We start from the raw sequence: 23,220 nt of genomic DNA on the forward strand, positions 1-23,220 counted from the left end.
TCCTCCACACCTGTATTTTGCTGCTGGAGTTGGCAGAGAGCCAGCTCTGTAATGAGCGGTGGTGTGCACACAGTAGGGCCTGAATCACAGACTGCCAACTCAGACAAATCTCAACCTAATGACTAGCGAGGATGACTACCTCTCTGCTCACTGCGCCATGCCGGCTTAGCTGACTAACAACATGGAGATGCTAGTCCCACCAGGAACATGACACGGTGCCCAATGTACACGAAGCGTTCCCGAACAATGACCTAGAAAAGCTGCATGTCAGACAATGGGAGAAATGCGAAGCAGCTTACAGGAAACATAGACCACATGGTGGGGTGACAAACAAGGCCAGCGTATGTGAGACGTTTGAATGTGTTCATGTTTGCAGGATAGATTACAGTTTGATGGCTCATTCACAAAGAGCCGGAGCAAGTGGCACTTAGCATGCATCTTGAATATCATTCAACTGACGGGTGTCAAACAGTAAGAGGCACTTGGGTGACTATTAGTCCCACAATAATCACCATGGAATTAAACGTAAGCAGAAAGCTAAATAGATCATTAATTAGGCGTATTAATGTTTTAATTTGAACGTAATTCTGAACCAACATATTGGTGGTTGCTCATTCACATTAGGCCTGTATGTTAAGCTTTGAGTGGCTCCTCTGGTTTCAACATTTTCTTTTTCCTCATTAACATGCAACACAGGAGCTATGAAACCCGCCAAGGAGCTCAAAATCTAATCAGATAATCTACTCCGCAGGGGGAAACCTGTGATGGAGATACAAAGCGTCATTCAGGTATTGTTCTTCAGCGTGTGTGTCTGAACAGATAGCAGAGTATAGTTCTGATATGATTTCCTTTGTGTTTCTAGATCGCTCTAAAGCTACTACAAGTACAGCTACGGTATCTATAATCTCAAGTCAAAGATTTACCGAAAAGTTCCGGAAACTTTGGCACCCGGGAAAGACCTTTGATGAATACAGACATCAAATACGTTAATGTGACAGGTGAGATATGCCGTACACAAACTAACACTACAGCAGAACAACAGAACAAGAGCTAACGTAATCAAGCTATTTCACACATGGCCACCAACAAGGCCTGACTGCATTACAACTTACGGAATAAATTCTAAATCAATTATAAGTTACCCTGAAGCTGTGTTGATAGTGCAGTTTTTACAAGTCAAAACAGGCTTACAATTTTAATTTGACTGTGAAAACACACGGCTAGAGGTTTAAAACAGCTACAAGCAGACTGTAATTACAAATGTTACCCTCCATCACTGTGATCCACGCCACAACCATCGCAGTGACTGTGAGGAAAAACACACACACACACACACACATACACAGCCAGATAAGACAGAAGGAAAATGTTTGGAGACATGACAAAAATTAAGACAGACAGACAGACCAGCGGATGCACACAGAAATTTAAACCAGAGAGAACAAGCATATGCAGAGGAATGATCATAGAAACAGATAAAAAGTGAGTGTCAGGCGAGGAGACGGACCAACAGAAATAATCACCAGGACAGATAAGCAGACTGTTTGAGATAAGGACAAACGCACATGCAGACAAGTGTGAAATCCAGACATTCAGTGAGTGACAGCAAAGGACAACTTGAAAGGCCATGACTAAGCCAATATCCGGGCCTCATCTGCATATATTTCCATACAAGATGGTGCAGGAGACTGTCGCACAGTCGACAGGTGGAGGCTCACCTTCCCCGGCGTTATAAGCCAGAATGGAGCGTGTCCTCATCTGCTTTCCCTCGATGGTTTTGCTGGAGCAGGTCTGAGAACAAGTAGACCAGGAGGTCCAGTCGCTGAGCACGCAGTCCCTCGAGCAAGGCACCTCACAGGGCACGGGCTCCAGAGCCGGGGCGGACGAGCAGAGATTTCTGTCCACCTCTTCGCCTGAAGGAAACAGTGAAATATACACCATCAACACAGAGGAAGAAAGGAAGGACAGACTGAAGCTGCATTTGAATGTAAAATATAATTCATTTTATTGTATAATTCACTAAAAACAAGGGAACAACACAGTAGATTCAGATGACTGGGTGACAAAACTTGAAATCAAACCCAATAACAGCGGTATATCAGAGAAATCTCAGAATAGGGTTGCCACATCATAAGATTTCATGGTTTCACAGCATCATCATATACATTATTACAAACGTATTACTATTACCATCAGCAACACAGACCCAAGGTCAAATTTGTAAGACTGTAGATTTTTTAGTCTTAATCACACTTTGTCAAATACTGAGGAAAAGGGGATTGTAGGCTCGGTCGGCCAGCATCCAAAAGCGTCAGTATTTGACGAGTTGTGACTGAGACTACAAAATCAACGTACCAACTAACCATCAGGAGCCATTTCAGGGCTTCTAGTGTAGCCACAGACTACCAGGATAATGGATAACCCAGCCAAGACTTCCTCTTTTGCGCACTGGTCGTTGTTTAGAGTCAGATTACCGAATTGAAACGATAACAATTTGACTAATCACTATTAACAGAGACTGATGCAGGTAAATAAAACAAACATATAAACTAATAAATGCTTACATATCATCAGACAACAGCTGATGGGTTACAAATTGCATTCGGATCAGTGCGTCTTTGGCTCTAAACATGGACCGTTTACTTGCCCACTAAAATGTGATTGCTCAATACTACTTGGACTACAAACAAAAAACAGTATCTCATCCATTGCCTACAGGTTCAGAATTCATATGCAGATATGTGTTCATAGAATTTAATATCAGAGTAACATTCTCTTGATAAAAATGGGGTTATATTAGTTTATAATCTTGAAGAGTATATAATGTAATGAAGTCCTGTAATGCTAATTGGGATGTCAGTGGGAATGGGAGGGTATATATTTTCCACCCACTATTAATCATTATCTCGTAGAAACTAGCATCTGTGTTTCCAGGCATTGATTCCAGGACTTGATTTTGGTTTCCTGGCCCTTAAATGTAAAAAAAAAGATGCATTTTGCATTTTCGTCCATGGTTTAAGGTTCAGAAAATGCTTAAATTCCATATGCTGTTCGAAGTATAGAGTCCAGCCCTTTCAGTTTATTTAAATTAATATAGTCCTGAACATAAGAGTTTTAAGTTGCAAGCTGAAACAGGTGGTTTTGCATTTGTATCTGTAATTATAGTCAAAATTTTATATGCATTTATGGGCCAAGTTTGTTACTCAGAAACTGCCATCTGTGCCTCCAGGCAATGGATTACAGTCATTTTAGAGGAAGTTTAATTGAATGACATAAAAATAATAAAATCAATATTTGGTCCGAGGAATTCTCTTGTGACAGTAAAAGTACTGCACGGATATTAGCCAATCATATTATCCCATGATGATACAAATTAGCCAACGCTACATTGTTTTTTTTAAATCAAAAAATGAATATTATTACCAAGATATCCTCATTAGTGTGTCCTCTGTAATTACCCCCTTAATCACCATGTTTGTGTGACCAAGCTACAGGGCTTATTCTGGGGGTTCACCGTGTTCACATTCATAAAAATATCTACCAACTGGGGAATAAATGCTCAACACAGAAGTCTAGGAAGGAGTGATACAGTTGATAAAAACATGAGCACCAAAAAAAAACTGCCTCATGAATCGCTGAGTGAAACCTGTGAACCTTGCCTATTGAGTATGTAGACAAGGTGGGAACTTGGGTAATGAGAATAAACTGGAAGGCTTAAAGATTAATCGAAAGAATTAGATTACCACCCTCAAACTACACTTCAGTCCAGAGACGGTTGGAGCAGCTGGGAAAATGAACAGCTGTGTGTCTTAATCGATGGCGCAATGTCAAGCACACAGCTCAATTCAAATTGTAGAGGCGTGCTTGTTTTCTTAAGCCGCCTGTTGTCCCTCGGACGACTGAGGAAGGATATATTCCAAATTGGCAAGAGATTTGACTTGGCATTCTTTTGACGGCGCTACGTGGCTGGTAAGGAAATCTGGGACATGAATTGGAAATTTGAAGGATACAATAATACATTATACAAACTATATTCCTAAACAGCATTGAGAGAGTAGACATTCCAGAAAAGGTTGATTAAATGAAGCAGTGATTCATCTTTTCTGTGTGATATCAAGCAATCTTGAGCCAAGCCAGGTTTGCAAACATGATGATTAATTTCACGAGGATGGAGGTGGAGTTGACGGGCATCTCACTGAAAGATTTATGGACAATATTAATGTAACTGAATAAATTACAAAGTCAGACAGTTATTTCCTTCTGTCTCTTGGTCTCGTCAGGCTGATAAATTGCTTTATGCACCTTTAAATACAAACTCAACCTTATTTGCGAATAATGTTAAATGGGAGGCTACATCAACGATCCTGTGAAATCAAAAACTTAACACTACAAATAGCAAAAAGCATTCTAAGTATTGACACGTCTGGTGTTTGGAGTTGGTCCAATATTTCTTTATTTTTGTGATTCGCCACAGAAATAATTCAACATGTTTAAAGTGTGTTTTCCATATTGATATGACGACAGGCTCTGACCCCGTTTTATGGTTTATCGGTAGAATATTCATATCAATGCACTCTTGACTCGGCCCATCTCCATACTAAAGTGGCATTGAACATGGCAAAAGAAAACTCACATGGGACTCCGACATTTTTACACCGTCGATGTTTTATTAATGAGCTCCCTACATCTGCCATGAGTGGATTATATTAACCCACATACTCATCTGCGTTGTTTCAAGTGCTGCCATGAACCGTGCAGAGAATATTTTCCCCTGAAAGAGATGCATACATCCAGGAAAATCTAAAGCTTTTAACGGTTGAATTGAAATTTCAAGCAGAGGAAAATTGCTCGAGCTTCAAAAGTCAGACTGGGCCTGACTTTGCATTAAGATGTCACTTTGACAGATTCGCAGTGAACCAGTCATGACTGAACTGAGAAGGCACGCAAATAAGAAGTGACAAGGGACCCGGGCAGTTTCTTCAGGCTCACACAGAGAAAAACATGAATGAACAGAACACCCACTATGAGAGGAAAACCTCCATGCTCAAGTGTGCAGAGAAGACACAGCTCTCTGCCTAAGTGGGCAAGCAGTCAGCAAGGGGAATATCAATAGCCAGTTTCAATAACGTTTGTATCGACCTTCGCCTGTTGTCTGGGGCCCGGCTGTGTGGCCTTTTTCTTTTATGACTGGGACACACTTGGAGAAAATATACAGCTGACATCGCAGTGAAAAATCTCTGAGGCGAAAAAGCGGAGTGAAAACCCAAACAGAACAAATCAATTTTCATCAGATGGGGGAGTGAAGGTGTGTGTGTGGTGGGGTGGGGATCAATCAACTGAAGTCAGGGGAGAAAGAACAGAGCAGAGTCTCTGTTAACTCTGGCACTACAGGCCTCGCTCTCCACCAGACCAACTTCACTGAATACCTGCAGTTAATACAAGAAGTGTGATTTGTGGGAGACGTTAGAAGGACAAATCAAGCGCACGAAAGGCAAAAACATGAACAAAGTCACCGTATGGGATCGTAAAATGAAGATTTACTGAGTACATCTGGAAGAGAATTAGATTCCAAGAGCTGCAGCACTTTCTAACTTTACATGCTGAATAAATAAAAGTGGTATGTAATCTACACCAGGCTGGAAAAAAGCAACTGTATAAAAATCGATACTGTGTTGTACCTTATTTTGCCTGGCACTTGTCCACAACCTGAAGGCAACAGAAAGTCTGGAAATCATTTCTGCACCATCGCCCCTTGTATTAAAGATTTACAGTAATAAAGAGTAGCAGTAAAAATCAGGAGCAGCAAAGGGCACCAGATACTCCAAGACTCAGGGCCATGGAGGATTGATTTGATTTAGTGTGAGTAAGGTTTAATTGTGCGTGCTGAGAGGAAGACAGTAATGAGAGAGACAGCGTGAGAGAGGAGGCGACGCTGAATCAAGCAAGCGTTAAAGTAGGAGAGGTTTAACAGGGGGAGAGACAGGAGGAGAGAGGATAGAGGAGTGGAGGCAGAGAACTCCTCACAAAGTTGATGAATGGCAGCCGGGAGTGGAGTCGTGGAAATCTCCTCACGTACAGAGCTGTACAGCGGGAGGTGGAGGGTCAGTGGAGAGGTGACCTTGAAAAATATGGGATTTGTCACACAATGTGAGACCTGCACTTCTTCAAAGAGAATGGAGATGGGTCAAAAGCAGAACTCACAGGATGAGAAAGTAGAAAGTCGGAATTGCATTTCAAATTCAGTGAAATCCTCTCATCTATTAAAACAATGGGACTGAACTCTCCCCCCTCACCGTTGCTGTTGACACACTGGACCTGCGCCAGCCGGGTGCCGGGGCCACACGGCTTCCCATCATCAGGAACACACTCATCCAGGCTGACCAGTTGCCAGTTGTAACAACTGGGCTCGTCACACGGCACCGCCTCCACCAGGTGCGGGCAGTTTCCAGGTCCTCCTGTTGGCTCGTTGGTGATCCGTCGTCTTCTCAGTTTAAAACCTGCATCGTGGCAACAGAGTAGAACAACAGTCACCACAGTAACAAAGTGTTCTGAAACGGTTCTATATTTAAAATCAAGTGTGAATATGTCTCTTACATTTTATTCTGCCTTATCTTCATAGTCTTCATACTCCACCTTACTGACAGCTTTAGCTACAGGTTACTTTTCAGATTAAGATTCTAAAATTAGGATTTTGTAGGAATTTACACATAAATCATTCTGACAGGCTCAAAACTAATTGTTGAGGATTAAAGAACCTCATTCATCAAGCAAGAACCTCAAGCAAGTCCAGCTGCCTTTGATTTTGGGGTGAACTGACTCTGTAAAGTAGTTTTAGCTGTAATGAAGGAGTTTGGAACCGTGGAATTAGTTTTTTTTTACTTAAGTAAATAATTTGAGTACTTATTCAAGCATTGATGATAGATGTTCTGGATTAGCGTGGTTTGGTTTGATGGCTGACTTGATGAGACAGCTCATTAATACTAATGAGGGAAAAACTTTGATGATTTCCCCACATGGACCGAGCACTCGGGGCAATCAGAAGTCCTACTCCGCCCATCTTGTTACAGTATGCCCTGAGTTTTTACCTCCAGTAACGTTACAGATGAGCAGTCATTATGCACATGTGACCAATAAATCAAGTCAGGCAAAGAAGTTGGCCTGTGACATTGAGGCTGATCACTTAATTGCTCTTTCCCATACATCGCATTAAATTATGTTAAATTTTGCATGAACATTTTACTCCACCCAGACTATGACGGCACTGACTGAACAATTGCTACCTACTGATACAACAGAAGGTACATTTTGTGCTGAAAGTGTCTTGTTAATGTGGCTGCAGTACCGTCTACAGAATGGTATGTTTCCTATGTATTTTTAACAAGATGTCCTCCTACCAGACGTTCAATCATTAACTATTCAGTGTTATGCTCTGAAGCTATGCGGCCATACATCGCTGGTATAAAATTGATAGTAATACGTAGAAAAACTATGATGAATATCACAGACTAATGACCGCTTACAGTATCTCAATTCTATTGTTTCAGAAAAAAAATACAATAGTGTCAGATAGAGTGTAAAAAGAAAAACGCTTAACCATAGTATTTGGGTTATTATAGTGGAGAGCAGCCAGATGAAGGTAATGAAAGTGCTTATGTTTTGTCATGTTCACATTCATTTGAATACGTTGGTAAAATTCCTGGAAATATTAACAAGGAACAAATAAAGAGGTCATTGTTGTTTCCTCACAGAGTAAAACCGTCAGTATTCATATCAGATAATGGAAAACATTTCTTTCGACATTTTTAATATGTTTAATGGAGCCAAAAATAAAGAGTCAGTGGTATTTAGAAATACATAAACATTTTAATTGGCCTGAGAAACTGGCCATTATCGCCTTTTAACAATAAAATAAGCACAATAACTGTTATAAATTAATCTCTAAATTAATTTATAAAAGTATAAACATATAAAAAATATACAAGCTCCTCAAGAGTTCAATGACTTTGCGTTTCCGCAAACAGACTTTGAGTTTCTGGCTCAATCTAACAGAAATGTCAGCTTTTCCATTTCGGGATCAGTATGTGGAATCACCTGCAGTACTTAAAGCGGATCCCGACTGGGATCATTTTAAAATCAAACATCTTCTAGATGGATCAGATCATGTTTACATGAATGATCAGATGCTTTTTGTTCTATTGTTTTGTTTTACAGTTTGTCTTGTAGTGTTCTGTCTGTTTTTATTTATATGCATTCATTGTTGAACTTCTCTTTGTATTGTCTCTTGTGGATTTGCTGTTGAGTTTCATGTTTCATGTTTTTTTAAAGGCTCATCTAGGGAAGGGAATTGCAAATTAGCCTAGATTATAAATGCTGAGAACTGTAGCATCAGTTTATGCGTCATACATTTCCCTTTACAAATACACATTAAATAAATAAATGATTCTAATACTGAAAGCACCATTAAACCATCAAACCTTATCTTCATACCTTTCTTTCCAGCCTGGTCGTCACAGTTCTCGAAGGTGCACGGCCCCCAGGCCCCCCACGGTGACACCTCACAGTCGATGGGACAAGGGATTTGGCACAGCTGGGACCGGTTGGGGATCGGACCCACGCACAGCTTGTTTTCCACTGGGCGGGAGGCTGTGCCGATGAACAAAATAATGGAAGCACAAATAAGATGCATTTAAAATGAAGCTGCTTTACTTTGATCCTATTCTGGTTTGTCTTCATGTAGGTCTTTTTTTATTGTAACCAGCATTACAATCAACAGGAACAAGGGATACAATAATGCTCATTTACTTTCATTCCTGGCAGTACAGTCCCTTTAGAGAGCAGATGAGAAGCACAGTGAAAAAACAAAACATGCCTGTGAGGTAGACACTATTATGCCTTTGTTTTGTTTTTATCGCCTCCATGTTAGCATGTCAGAATGATAAATTAGCAATGATTATCTCATGCAGTGCCTTGCTAGAAACATAAAAGAGTTGTGGAGCTTGGCCCATCCACTCTCAACGAAGACAGGAGAGAGGATGCAACAATACAACAGTCAAGGTGTAAGAGAACAGTAATGTCTTGGCTCATGTTTATTCCATGAGGTGTAATTTGGCACTTACTTCCCCTTGCCGTGCCATATTGGCTTTAGAGAGCCTTTTTCATGATACGACGGGTTAGTCCATGCCTGTCTGAACTCACACTGAGGAACTTTGTGGGAATAAAAAGCAGAGATGCTATCGCCATGCAAGGCAAAGCTCTGTGACAACTGTGCAGAATACATTTCTACATGTCTGCTCAACCGTGCCGCGATAAATAAACTCGAGGTGTGGCATTATGCATGCACAAACTGTATGTATGCGTTAGTGTCATTTTAAAGGGGAGCTGCTGCATCTTCAAGATTCATGTTTTTTTCCCCCCTTTTTGAGTTTGTATTTGATACTAGATGGTGCAGATTGACAGAGAAGGAGAAAGTGGTGAAAACTGATTCAAAATCCACCCAAAGTTAAAGGGACATTACTTTATTTAACATCTTGTGAATGCACCTAATTGCTTAAAGTTGGATGAGAAGATTGATACAATTACCATTTATGTAGGTTAGAAATTAAGCTACATCGCAGCAGCTGGCTAGCTTAGCTCATCTTAGCATAAAGACGGGAAACAGGATGAAACAGCTAGCATGGCTCTCTTCAAAAGGCAACAACATTTCCCTACCAGCACTGTTAAAGCTCACTTGTTCACCCATTACATCTAGTTTGTTTTATCCACATAAAAACCAAAGAGCCCAAGCAGAATATTGTGTTTTATTGCAGGATTATTTGACCTTGGACAGAGCGAGGCTAGCTGTTTCCCCTTACGTCCAGTCTTTGTTCCAAGCTGTCTGGCTGTTGCTTCATATTTAACAGAGTGATATGAAAGTCGTATTAATCATGGTCTCATCTCTGATTCCCAAAATGTTGGCTTATTCCTCTAAAACAGTGGCTCAACAGGGCAACACCTTGATGCTTCCTTTGTGTTAAAGGGAGTTCTGCTCGTCCAGCAGACCGATTCAACCCCCCGCCTGGAGCTCCACACTTTGACTGACACCAACAATCCTTTATCCTTTTCTCAGCCCCACTAATACAAAGCAATCACGAGGAGCCGTGTGTATGGATCCAGTTCATTCTTAAATGCATATGAAGTGCTAATGAATAACCTTCAAAGCTGCATAAAATATAGAGACATTTTATTTTAGTGAGACAGAGCTGAAACCTGATATCTTCACTGAGACTATAATTAATAGTCTTTTCATTTCATTTTCTCTGCTAAGAGTCATTTCAGAAGATATTAACCACAAGAATAATTTAACACTGGAAAAAAGATTCTTATGAAAGCGAACCTGTAACAGACAATATGATATCAAGCACAATTTCCTCAAATCAATACGACCTCTCCAGAGAGTTTGGTGTTGTTTTCATCTCCTGTAATCAACTCAGGACACTGTGGTGCTCACTGGACACCTGTTAATGTAGGTAGACTTTGCTTCATTTGAATTTGATGGAAAATATTGAACATTGAGTTAGCATCTTTTGTTGTGTGTGTTTGGGATATTTCAAAGTTCTTCCTCCGGCAAAAGAAAATCCACCTCAGTCTTAAGACCTCATTTATGGCATGAAAGCTTGAAACAGAGAAGAAGGACGGATTGATCTCAACTTTTCAAGTGCTGAGTGATACATTTCAAATACATCAGATATTTAGTTATTCAGATTAAAAAGACCTCTTCACATGATCAACCTGAGGCACTTTATTGCCTGTATTCAAACTGTTCCTACAAGACATCTAAGAGCTTAAAGTCTCTCATCATCAGGAGAGCCGAATCATAATTCCCTTGGAACTGTACACGGGAAGGCAAGTGCGGCTTTTGAAATGCAAAATGCTTAATTCCTCTTACAAATACACTGAAAGTCGAATACTGAGTTTGCTGAGCCACTGTTAATCCACGTCTTATTGGGGAACTACACTGCCTTCAATCTTTTAACATCAATCCACTTGGGGATACAAAATTGAGGACCAACACAGAGTATTGAAGAGCGAGAGAAAAAAAAAAACCCTGTCTATATCCTGCTTCTCTATTAGTCCATTTCATAGTGTTCTCTCCAGTGAGTTCCTTTTTCTATTGTGCTGAACTGACAACGGAGGGAAAAATCCCTCATGCGAGTGTGGCTTACTGTCTGCAGGAGTGGAAAATGTCTCACATCTCAATTTCCATATTCTGTTTGTGGAGGAACAAAGTTTTTTCTGACAGTCCCCTCAAAGCTTCAACTTGTCTGCCCGGATTTTTTTATGGGCGAATACAGAACTTTGTTGTAATACTACTTGTCCCTTTGTAGGATTTGGCAACAATCCCGAACATCCTGCATAAAGAGAAGCAGGGCGTGTAACTTTGTTGAAGTGTGTTGTGTACATTTAACATCATCATATATATACATTTAATTATTACAGCAGTGAGCCAAGAGCAGACATTCTAAGCGTTGTTAAAATCATTATTTGAATTATTATCATGTGTTGTTTTCCCTTTGTGATCCATTGTTATGTTAGGAAAGAAGTGAGGAAACAAGGAGAGAGGAAGAGGAGAAGATAGGAGAAGAAAGGTAAGGAAAGGAGAAATTAGGGAAGGATAGGAGAGGTCAGAAGAGGACAAGAAAGGAGAGGTAACAAGGAATCGAGGAAATGAGTAGAGTGGAGGAGATGGACAATTTAAGAGTGGAATCAAAGTGGAATTCAAATGAATGAGGAGAGCAGAGGAAAGGAGACAATGGCAGAGGGAAGGACAGGACAGGGCTTTGTTATCAGCGTGACTAAGAAGACCTACCTGTAATCTGGAAGGTGATGGAGAGGAGAGGGGGGACACTAGGCTTCTGCTGTCTTTGGGTCTGACCCGCTGCAATTACAGGGGAGATAGCGCTATTAGCTACGCACACACACTGGGGAGACGGAGGCACTATCAAGCAAACACAGAGTGTAACAGGAAACACAAGAGACAGCCAGAGACTAATGCAACAGCAGGAGAGGCCGCAGAGAGCTGGGCCTCGCATCACAGGCTTGTTTGCAATAAACTGCTTTAAGAACATGATTAAATCGGTCTTTTATTATCTTTGGTCTGAGCGACAGTGGAAGTTTTGTTTGTGCATCACTTATTTTGAGCCACGGTTCACCATCAAAGGCCACATACACTTTTGGTGACCATGTCATGCGATCAGGTTGGAGATTTTGGTGTTTGCAATCAAAATAAATCAGATTACAGTCTTTTCAACTTTGGAGCAACAGACTCGGTGCTGCTCATAGCAGCTAATTAGCTCAGCTGAAAGTCCGTGTCAGTCCACATTGTAAATTTGTCTTTATAGGCTTTCCAGGTATTTAATGGAGTAGGTCAACATTTTTATGCTCCTTCACCGTCTTTCCAAGATTGGAATGAAAAGATCAATATCACTCTCATGTCTGTGTCAAGTACAGAACTGGAGTCAGGATGTCTAAAGCCTAGATTAGCATAAAAATTGGGAGCAGGGGAAACAGCTAGCCTTGCTCTTTTCAAAATAGACCTCCCAGCAGCTCTAAAGCTGAATAACTAAAGGTCCAATATTGTAGAAAGTACGATTCTCAAGACTTTTTTAATTATAAAGCAGGTCTAGGTGCCGGTAGAGTCTCAGACAGCCAGACCTATCTCTACAGCACTGCACCACTAAAAGCGATGAAAAAAGGTCTGGCAGCATCGAATCACATTCAGGTATGGGGGGAAAAAACACTTATTTGCATGTTTCTCAACCAATCACAGTAGTCTTAGGGGTGCTAACCCTGGATGCAGCAATAGTGTCCCTGCAAAATAGTGTCGGGGGGGAACATCGATGTCACAATTATACAGTCACCGCCCTCAGCCACACCTCCAGCATGGCCGTGAAGCTTTAACACAGTTTTTTGCCCACACTGTAACTGAAGACGCTACGTAGAATAATAACATGCACTTAAATCACAAATTATTGATTTTACATTTCTGCTCACGTACTGATAAAACAAACACACACTGCACAAATAAGACCACTGAGGAGATTTAATTTCTTTAATAAAGACAGAGCGAGCCTAGCTGTTTCCCCTTGCTTGCATTCTTTATGCTAAGCTAGGCTAACCCAGTCATTACCCCTGCTCTTTATTTAAAGCAAAGGCATGTGATTGGTATCACTTTTCTTGACTTGCTCCAAAAAGAAAATACATTTTAAAAAGGTAAAGAAAAGGAACTTTTCCTTTTATATCCTCTGTCATCAGCGGTTTTGGTGCGACCCGAGTTCTAAAAGACACTTCTAACCTGCAGTGACAGGATGAACTTAAACATTTCTAATAAGCCTCCCCGGATACACTCAGTCTCATTACACTTTCTAAAGGACTTTTGAGTCAATCTCAAATCTTAAATAGTTGGAAATGTGACCAAAATGTCAAATCCCATGAGGTTTAGAGAAGTGCTTGAGGCACCTATATGCTCCAGCTGAGCAGACCCAAAGATACACAGCCTTAGATGTGGAAGTGCCGGATGACATTACTTAGGCTGCGATACTGATCTGGGGTCATATGGGAACCACTCCCCCATAAAGATTAAGGTTAAGATTTAGGAGGTTGTAAGCTGATTTCAGATCTTGGCCTGAGGGGATCTTCCGCCCTTTTGCATGGTGATATTTATGCAAGAGAGTGGAGGGAAGGAGAGCGCTGGTTGCAGGAAACTTCACTGAACCACTGTCTACCTCTCTGTCTCAGTGGTATGCTGGAAGATTACCCCCCAATGGAGGGAAGAGAAATCCTGCACCACGAAGATAAGAACTTTGAGCATGTGTGTACGTGTGTGTGTGTACGTGTGTCTTCTCGCAAACACACAAGTCACGCACTTTTCTGCACCGGCAGCCCTAGCAGCAACACTCTCAACATGTTTGATATATGAACCTTTAGCTGTATCTTAACAGAGGTTATAGGCGCCTCAGTGTGTATGATCATTCCAGTACTCTGTGATCTCCCTCGCCCTATAGCAATTTATCTGGAGGCGAGAAAGAAGGAAAGATTCAGAGGAAATACAAACTCATAAGGTCTACATAAAACATCACTTCATATATACAACATTCTCTGTCTATCGATGTTTAACTTGGGTCCCAGACTCATTATTCTTTAATTAGGGCTGATACACAGAGAGCCAAAGGGCCACTGATCAATTCAAACTCTGAGAAACAATGCTTGGCCATAGAAAACGCTCTGCCAGCTCTTCCCTCACAACTCATTTATCATGAATTTATTCAACATCACATAAGATAATTTTAGATCAATATGAGAACCCTTCAAGAAATGTTAAAAACAAAATGTATTCCTGTAACACAACATTGAGTTAGCTCAAAGGCAGTTCATCAAAGCATAACAGCGGGATCGGGCTGCATCAGCTACCGAATAAATTCTGTGCATATTCCTTCTTAAATTCCTGGAGATTACAAGCTTGTGTTGTGCAAAAACTATACCTTAGTGCTTGTTTAACTAGTAGCTATTAAATATATGCACGACCACCTAATCAGAAGTTTTTAGGGTGACAAACAATATATCAAACGTACTGACAGTACTTTGTAAATCTAGGTATCCATGAAAAATGTGTAAAAACCCCATTCAGTTTCGAATAAATTGGAATTATCTCATTATACAAACCTAATTTATTTTTTTCATCGAGTTTAACTTTATTAGCATTAAGTTGTGTAATCTGAGGCACGTTGTGTTATTTTTTGAAATGCAATTTCATGTTTAAATCTTTATTCAACAGCATTTATTAAGTGTCAGTTCAGCCCAAGTTAACTCTGATACTCTCGTCTGAGCAAGTCAAATCAAACAGCGGATTCTGTTGGTTTGACGACAGTTACACCTGGCAGGTAACAGCTGTAATTATTCAGTACGACTAGAAATAGTTTGTGTGGTGCAACCCAGAGAATACACTTTGGTTGTAACGAAGTTCCGCTGACGCAGCTTAAGTTTCAGCAGGTCAGCATCCTCTTTAAAACGTCTTCTTTAAAGCATCATTTTCGACTAATGGCTGTCTGATGGTAAATTATTCTAACTGTTTTCATAATCATTTTATGTCATTTTAAAAGAAATAATGTATTTCTTGATTTACTGTAAAGAAAACTGTGACTATATTTTTTAAAAATTCTACATAAATAAATAATTACCAGTGATTGGTTGGAGTAAAATACATGAAAAAATGACAATGTCCGACTGAATAATTAAATGCAAACACAGCTGCATTTACAATTTATGCCACTTTTCAGGATACAACCTACAGCTCATCTCCATGTATCGACAACTTACACTAAACCCCGTTAGCATGGATAAAGTGCAGCCCAAGCACTGAGTGTGCGTGAGAGGAACATCTCTTTACATCTGGCACAAGTGGAGAGTGGGCATCTCACCACCTCTTAGACTTTGCCACTCTGTCTCTCACGCAATCAGCATGGTTGGTCTCCGTAAGCTTGGCCTCAACTAATGTCTTTAACGCCCTCTTTAAGAGGGCAGCTTTGACTTTAAGCTGGCTTGACAAGTGTCAGAATTGGAGGCCTTTGCACTTGTGACCATGACAGTCTCAGCAGGTCACACGAGCAGACAAATCCCCGTTCTAAATTACTCCTGATTTGGTTTAAAAGGAAAACATGGCGGGGGGGAAAGAGTCTAGTTGAATGTTCCAGCACAAAGACTGAAGCTGACAATGTGGCCACAGAGGGATATTTGGAAAACAGGAGATTAGAAAACATACTCAGGGTTTGTACATATTTTTCAAGGTCAAATTCAAGCACTTTTCAAGCACTTTTAAGGGTCATTTTCAAGATTTTCCAGCACCTTTTTGCTGGGGTAAAATACGTATCTACAGGAATATATATACTCGTTATTTTTACTTATCACAATTATGTACATTGTATTATGCTGTAAACATCTAAAATTATGTTTCATAATAGCAAAAACGTCAGAAATTAATTATCCAGTCTGATCCCAATTTTGTGAAAGACAGAGTTATAATGTCAAGCACTTTCAAGCACTTAAACTAAAATCCAAGCACTTTTCAGTCCTTGAAAACACAACATTGAAATTCAAGCACTTTCAAGGATTTCAAGCACCCGTACGAACCCTGCATACTACAGTGACTATTAATGCAAATGTAATATTGTACATCAGTGCATGTTTGGACATGAACTGAGTCAACGTGTAGGCTTTTATCCGTTAAAGGCATTTGATAGGTAATGATCTGCTACACATCCACCAGGGGACTGCAGTTCTCATATACTGTGTGGAGGGTTGGAGGATGTAAGTTGTCATGTAATAGTGCTTGATCAAATCTATTTGCGTTACACCAGAGAGTTCAACTGATTTGTCTCAGGCTATGCTGCGTGCTGCTGCAAGACTTGATATATGCAATTGCAGCCTTGACTTTGGTGTCAGTAATGAAGGAAGATTGGTTGACAGCCTCCTGAGATCAATACAACTAAAATGTGTGATGGACCAGAGGCAATTTTTTCGAGTTAAATAATAATATCAAAATCAAAGAAGATAGAGGAAATGGCCACCATGCCAGTGATTGCTGTTCGAGTCTTCATTTGGTCATTTTTAAGTGTGAAACCACAGGGTGTTTTTAAAAAGACGACAGGACATTTTTCCAGTTGTGTTTTTAGTGACAAAACCTAATATTTGTTGAGATGTTGGGACATTTCCTGGTGTGTTTGTGGTGAAAGAAGTGAGTGATTTTAACTAGACATCTGGATATTTCAGCCTTGTTTGCGGCAACAAAAGGGGATATCTTTGATGCGAAGTCGGGACATCTTCAGCCATGTTTGTGTGAACAGAACCAGGTATTTTAAGCCAAAAAATGATCTTTTTCCTAATATTAATGGTTTTATGCCTTAACCTAACCAGACCATAAGCACAGCGTTGTTAAAATGTGTTGCAGAATGTTTTCAACTTTGTTCTGGCGATCAGGTTGGGTCTAGGAATCCAAACTCTTGACCTTCAATACAAGAGTTTTTATTAAAATTGGTAGAAGCTTGACTGTCCTTAATATCCATTCAAAACATTGTGCAAAATCTTGATTATGAGCCCTGTAGCATCAGACAGCTTCTTCATGATAATGCCTCCTTAAAGTTGAATAACACATTTATGTTAAAATATATTCAGCATGGCCCTGAAAACTCGCTTCTTATGAGCGATATCGAGAAACACTAAAGATCCGGAGCCAAGTGTTCAGGGACTCCAACGCTGCACTAAGGGTCCAAATGGTGAAGATTATTTCCCTCTCTAAGTTTGTTAAGACTGAGCACAAGGTACATCTTATAGGCAGTGTGATTGCATATTAAGCCAATGCAAAGAAGTGAGTGGGTATAAACAGATGCAAATTTCCTCTGGAGGGCGTGAATGGAGGTGAAGATGCATCTTCACAAGCTCACCATGTTTCACCTTGAGGAACAAGTCTGAGCTTCTCACATTATTGAACACGCTGAGATACTGAAAGTGTTCAGGAGGGGTGTGAAGAGGAACATAACGGAAAGAACTTTAATAGATCAGCCCGAGATTGAGACACGAAAATATAACAGGCACACACCAGTGCTGTATACCTTACTGCTGGGAACTCATTGGGATCATTCGTGCAAGTTAACATGAGGTCAGACTGTATAATAAAACAAATTGTATGTAATGCTGATAATATATGCTATAATTTAAATCTCTTTACCTCTAATTGCAGTGTGATAATATGAGCTTATAGCTTAAGAACAATTTTCTTTATGTTTTATTCCTTACCTTTGTCTTTTTCTCTGAGGTCGTTGAGGTATTTCAGGAGCTCAGCGTTGGCCTGGACGCAGTAAACTTCCCTCGTCTGCAGGCCGCCCCCACAAAGCCCTGTCAGGTTGCTACGTCGACGGTCCTGTTGGCTCAGCAATGGGTCAACTCTGCAGTCGCTCCACTCTGTGGTTCTCCAGGTGTAACTACAGAGAAGGAGAACGTGGAGGAGAGGGGACAGACGTACGGCAGAGACAGAGATCTGTGTAGGTGTGATGTCGTGTCAAAGTACGGCACATTTACAATTATGCAGCTCTAACTTTAGACACTGACATCTGTTGCATAGTTACAACCGGTTTAGTCATCCTGTTTTTCTGAAACAGTATGACAGCACTTTCATTGATGTAGACAATTCCCTGGACCGTTCTCACTTAATTCAGCTGCTTCACCATTGTTTAACCGGTTAAAACCATTATTTACCCGACAGAATAACACATGTCTCTGAAATCACTATTCAAAGTCACACAAGTGACATCAGATTTCTGGAAAATGATGATGAATACTTAATAGTCACGATCTAGAGGATTGTCATCACAGCAGGTAGTTATCTCATAGTGTGGTGGCACAGTAAGAAGTGTCAGTCGACAATAAAAAAGACATTTTGGTCTGAGAGGATGATTTCTTCACAAAAAAAAAGTATTTTGGGCCAGTCTGACAGAAAATCAAACCCTCTCCGAGATGAGAGTATGGATATGTATTCTGGGAATAGCTTATAGGATGTTGCAGGATAAAACTGAGGCAAAGACGGGCATCTGTCAGCCTATGTTTCAAATCTGTGTGTGTGTGTGTGTGGGTCTTAAATATCCTCGCAGTCTCCCTCCATTCCTCTCTACTTTGTCCCTGGCACTGGCCCAAGCACTTATATGGATCTGTCTCAATATGCTATGTCCAACACACACACACAGACACACACAGACACACACAGACACACACAGACACACACGGCCCACCCAGAAGGCAAATTAGCTTGGTGATATGAGTAAAGGGAAGTCAACAGGAAGCTTGTGCAGCCTCAGCTAGGTTTTAAAGCAAATACTTTGATTTCGCCTGAGCTTTACTGGAGTACAGAATGAATTCCTGTCATGTGTTTCGTACTGTAGCAGGGTCTTCACAATGCTGGAACCAAAAGGGGGAGGGTATTATCACAACCTAACAATTGCATCTGTGTGAAACATGAGCACCTGTCGAGTGCTACACGACAAAAAACACATCTCAGCTTCCACTAGAATGTAAAAAGAAAGCCCCTGCTGTGCTTCCTGCCTCCCTCCCCTGTCAACAGGAGGAACTCACGTGGCGCAGGGTGGCACGCCTTCACCCGCAGGTTCACACGACTCCGACTCCTCCAGCGGCGGGCACTCGGCCCCCTCCCCCACGGGGAACTGGAGCACCTGCCTGATCCGAGAGCGATTGCCTCTGGAAGTCTCGGGGTCCACGCAGGTTTTGGAGCAGGGGCCCCACTCGGCCCAGTCGGTCACCTGGCAGTCTTTTGGCATGACGCAAGACTGGACAGTCAGCGGCAGGTCTCTTGGTGCGCACAGGCTAGAAAGGATAAGAAGTGGAGGTGTGGTTATGATATTGAACACGTTAGAATAAGAGAAGGTTTTCCTCTGCTTAGAACTCAAAACATTGCAAATCAACAAGCGGAAAACACGAACGTTAAACTGAAATTATTCGGCCCAAAAGTCCAGAAAGTCACTGGTCCCAGCCAAGAAGCTGGTAATAAGAAAGATATTCATGTTGACAAGTGAGCTGGTAGGCACATTATTTCTACCATGCCCAACAAACTCTGTCTTTCTGGGAGAAAATAAAATAAAGTGCAAAAAAACCAGCAAATGCAAACATTAAAATACAAGAAACCAACAAACACATTTGCTTCCCAACTGGTACTGTAGTTGGTGCTGGTATCACAAAGAAAAGTACATGGCTTTGTGTTTTCTTCCCAATAGCAATGACCAACAACACAGAAAAAATGTGTTTTTTTTTAATTCATTTAGTCTATAATGGAGACATGAAAGCAGAGAGAAATGGTGCCAGTGTGACTGGATCGCCTGCCAGCCTTCATTTTCCTGGTCTATTTCGTGCCCTGTGGCTGACAAAATGGCCTAGTGAGAGCAATGTTTATACAACACCAATCTTTGCTTAACAAAAATGTTGATTTAAATTTCTGTAGATTGACTGGCACTAAGTTACAAATCTAAGCTGGAGAATCAAATAAAAACAGTAAGTAAATAAGCCTTACAACTCTCCGGAGACTGATCCTATTCTCTGTTTATTTTCCTCTGGCATCAGCTGGTCACAGAGCATATTTATGGTAAACAGAGTCGTGCAGTGTGCAGCTTTCTGATGCCTCATTATGGTGACTTTAAATCTTTTAGTCACCTCTCGCTGGGATTTTAGTGTCACTGTGTGAAGATGCCTTCAAGCCACGGTTTGTGGCCTCGACCACGTTAGAGCAACAGATATGTGACTACAAGTGGTGTGCAAGGGCTTCACTTTTAACTCTCTGCCCTTGACTGGTGCCACATTTTGTCATTAGCTGTTCTCATTAGCATACACACTGCATAATCAGCTTCACATTAGGAGTAAAACAGGACTGGTGTGGCGTGGTGTGTGTGTATCCGCGAGTATTAAGACAACCAAAACAACCTCTGATCAATCGCTCGCACACATCTTTTGATCATCTAAATAGCATTTAGATGTAATGAATAACCCGTCCTCTTTGGGCCCCTACCGAATCATTAGAAATTTGTTCTGACTAAAGCCGACTGCTTTCTGCTGCTCAGTCTGGATGTCTTTCCCCTTGAGGCGTCGCAGCTGACGAGCTATTAGTGCTAATTACAGCTCTGCTTCATTTAGAAACCTCTCATTTAGACGTTGCCACCACACTTCACCTCCAGCAACTCAGACTTTTGGTATAAATGAGGTAAATGTATGAGCTGAGTGTGAGCTGTGTTTTTGTCTTTTTCTTCCTTTAACTCCTGTGTCTTTGCAGATTAAAACACCTCTGCAGTCTTTGAAGTGGTACCTAAGTGACACTGTGAAAAATCTTAGATTTGTTTTTCTGCCAAACACGTTCGGTGTGCCAGCTTGCCAACACTGAAGGGAAAACAATGAGGAATTTAAACAGTGAATGTGACGCACTGAGGGTGATGGCTCGATTTCCTGTCTCAGAAGGAACTTCTTGTGTTTTAAAAAGCCCCTAATGCAGCCAATGACCCATTTTCGCGGCAGCTGGTTCCTTTGAGTCTTCGCCGTTTGTTGTGTGCATGCCCGAGCATTTTTGCGGAGATTTCAAAGTTGCAAAAAAGAAGTCATTATTTCTTCATCTCAGTCATTCAGACAGAATGAGGACACAATCATTCTCTATTTAAATAAGTAAGATGATGTCTGAGAAATGTTCATTTTTAAGCCTGTAGGTTTTACATTGTAATTGCAACAGCTCTGAGGGTTTTCAGACAAAATAGAAGCAGTCAGAAAGTCTCCTTATTTTAACACTTGTGCGCTCATTACTTGAGCTGTATCCATTAAAACAGTGTCGCACCGAAAACATCATTCCATATGGGTCAAGTGATTAAAAAATCGCCTTTTCACAACTTTGGCGCCTTTGAGAAAAAAACAGCTGAGAGGAGAAGTTATTCCAAAAATAGATGAGAAACAAAAAAAAAACTGTACGATTGACATTAAACTCAATGATGTAACGTGATGATGTGAAGTCCTTTAGTGGCAGAGCGGCAGCTGAATTAAAAGGTCATGGTGAGGGTTTGATTGACAGTACGAGCAGAAGACTGAGTTATGAGGAAGTGGCCTGTTTGGGACGAGTCGAGGACTACAGAGAAAGTAGAGGCCCAATGACAGATGTTCATCAAACAAAATTGGAAATGAAGGAAGCAAGATGTTCAGAGAGCGCCTGGCTGGGGTATGACTGGGTTACTGCTTCACTGGGAAGTTTGTTCCACTTTTTTGCGAAAGTGGCAAAAACAACTATGAATATTTCAGAACAAGAAATAAACAAGTCAAGGATTAATATTTATGCTCCTAAGGGCATGTGAGTTGTTTTCACAGTTCCTTTGAAATATTTGATCCCAGTCACTGCTTAGCGCTCTGCGCCAACAAAGCATTAATGAATAGATTTAGTACATAATTGATCAAATCTTGGAGTACAGTGGCATGTGACAAATATGAATAGAGGCTTGTTCTACTGACATCGTCGCTGATTCTTTCCTGGATATCAGAGACCTTGTGGAAGCCCCAAATCCACATTTCTAGAGACGAGCAGTGACATTTTAGGTTACAGTCAATTCAGGAACAGAGCAAGAGATGATAGATCCACAGAAAAGGCACTTTAGAAGGATCACTGATTAACTCACACTCTTCTAATAAAGACATCACTGGGTTATTACAAATAACACCACTTAATGTTGTAACAAGAACCAGAATTCACTGATTACTACTTGATTTTCTTTCTTATTTCTTGCATATATTTCATCAAACACTGAGAAATGAAAACAGCTTCTTGTGAACAGTGGCTGCATTTACATGGACCCTTATATTCCACTAATAATCATAATTACAGCTGTAAGAGACTGGCCTGATCAGACTCTCTCAGAGGGAATTTTCATTGGATCGAAAAGGGTAGAGAAAGCCTTTATTACAATTTGTTAATAAAGAAAATATTGTTGCCTGATAACCACGTAAACATTTCATCTTATTGTTTCCCTCTAATTTCATTTCACCACACCCTGCAGCTACAGACTGGTAGTTGTTGTATTTGATAGTTCAAACTTTCCTGCTTGTTAGTCAAAGATATAAATATTCAGGCAATTAGTTAGAAACATACCAAACAGGATGCTGTTACATGACGAACATCCAATGAAACTATGCTGTCTAAAAAGCTTGCATTGAGTGATTCATACTGTCACACTCAAACTAACGCTAACCTGACGACGGTCTGAGTACCTGAGTGTTGGAACTAAACTTGGTTGCGAGGTAAACTGTGTGCAGGAGTTCTTTCCTGTATTGTCGGCCCTTGGTTCTCTCCTATAACCCGTCTATCCACAGGTGAACAGCTGTACTCTGTGAATCTTCCACAAAGAATCAAAGTAACATTTTAAAAAGGCATCCCTCTGTGAGGCGCTTTGGATGATCAACATTTTCTTCTTTGTTTGCAACCAAATACTCCCCCAATTAAAGACTAAAAGACTAATTGCAGAATAATTTGGGGGAGCAGAAAAATAAACGGTTTGTATTTATACCTACAATCTGAGGAGAAGGGTTACAGATGAGTGATGGAGAAGTTGATGCATGCAACCTTTTTGAAATCTGAGTAGAATGTTTCTTAAACCAGTGAAAAGGCGTTTT

General features: G+C 40.7%; 1 protein-coding gene across 1 annotated transcript in view; it reads right to left on the reverse strand.

The window, feature by feature from the left end:
• Positions 1-23,220, reverse strand: part of LOC115567778 (thrombospondin type-1 domain-containing protein 7A-like) — an 85,009-nt gene that overhangs the window by 40,881 nt on the left and 20,908 nt on the right. The window contains exons 4-9 of the mRNA XM_030394625.1: positions 19,153-19,401; positions 17,824-18,008; positions 11,846-11,914; positions 8,488-8,643; positions 6,294-6,497; positions 1,719-1,913 (exon numbers count right to left, since the gene is read on the reverse strand). Coding sequence (XP_030250485.1) covers positions 1,719-1,913; positions 6,294-6,497; positions 8,488-8,643; positions 11,846-11,914; positions 17,824-18,008; positions 19,153-19,401 — 1,058 coding nt within the window. The remainder of the gene's footprint in view (positions 1-1,718; positions 1,914-6,293; positions 6,498-8,487; positions 8,644-11,845; positions 11,915-17,823; positions 18,009-19,152; positions 19,402-23,220) is intronic.

The sequence above is a fragment of the Sparus aurata genome, chromosome 17, assembly GCF_900880675.1.
Source record: "Sparus aurata chromosome 17, fSpaAur1.1, whole genome shotgun sequence".
Classification (NCBI taxonomy): domain Eukaryota; kingdom Metazoa; phylum Chordata; class Actinopteri; order Spariformes; family Sparidae; genus Sparus; species Sparus aurata.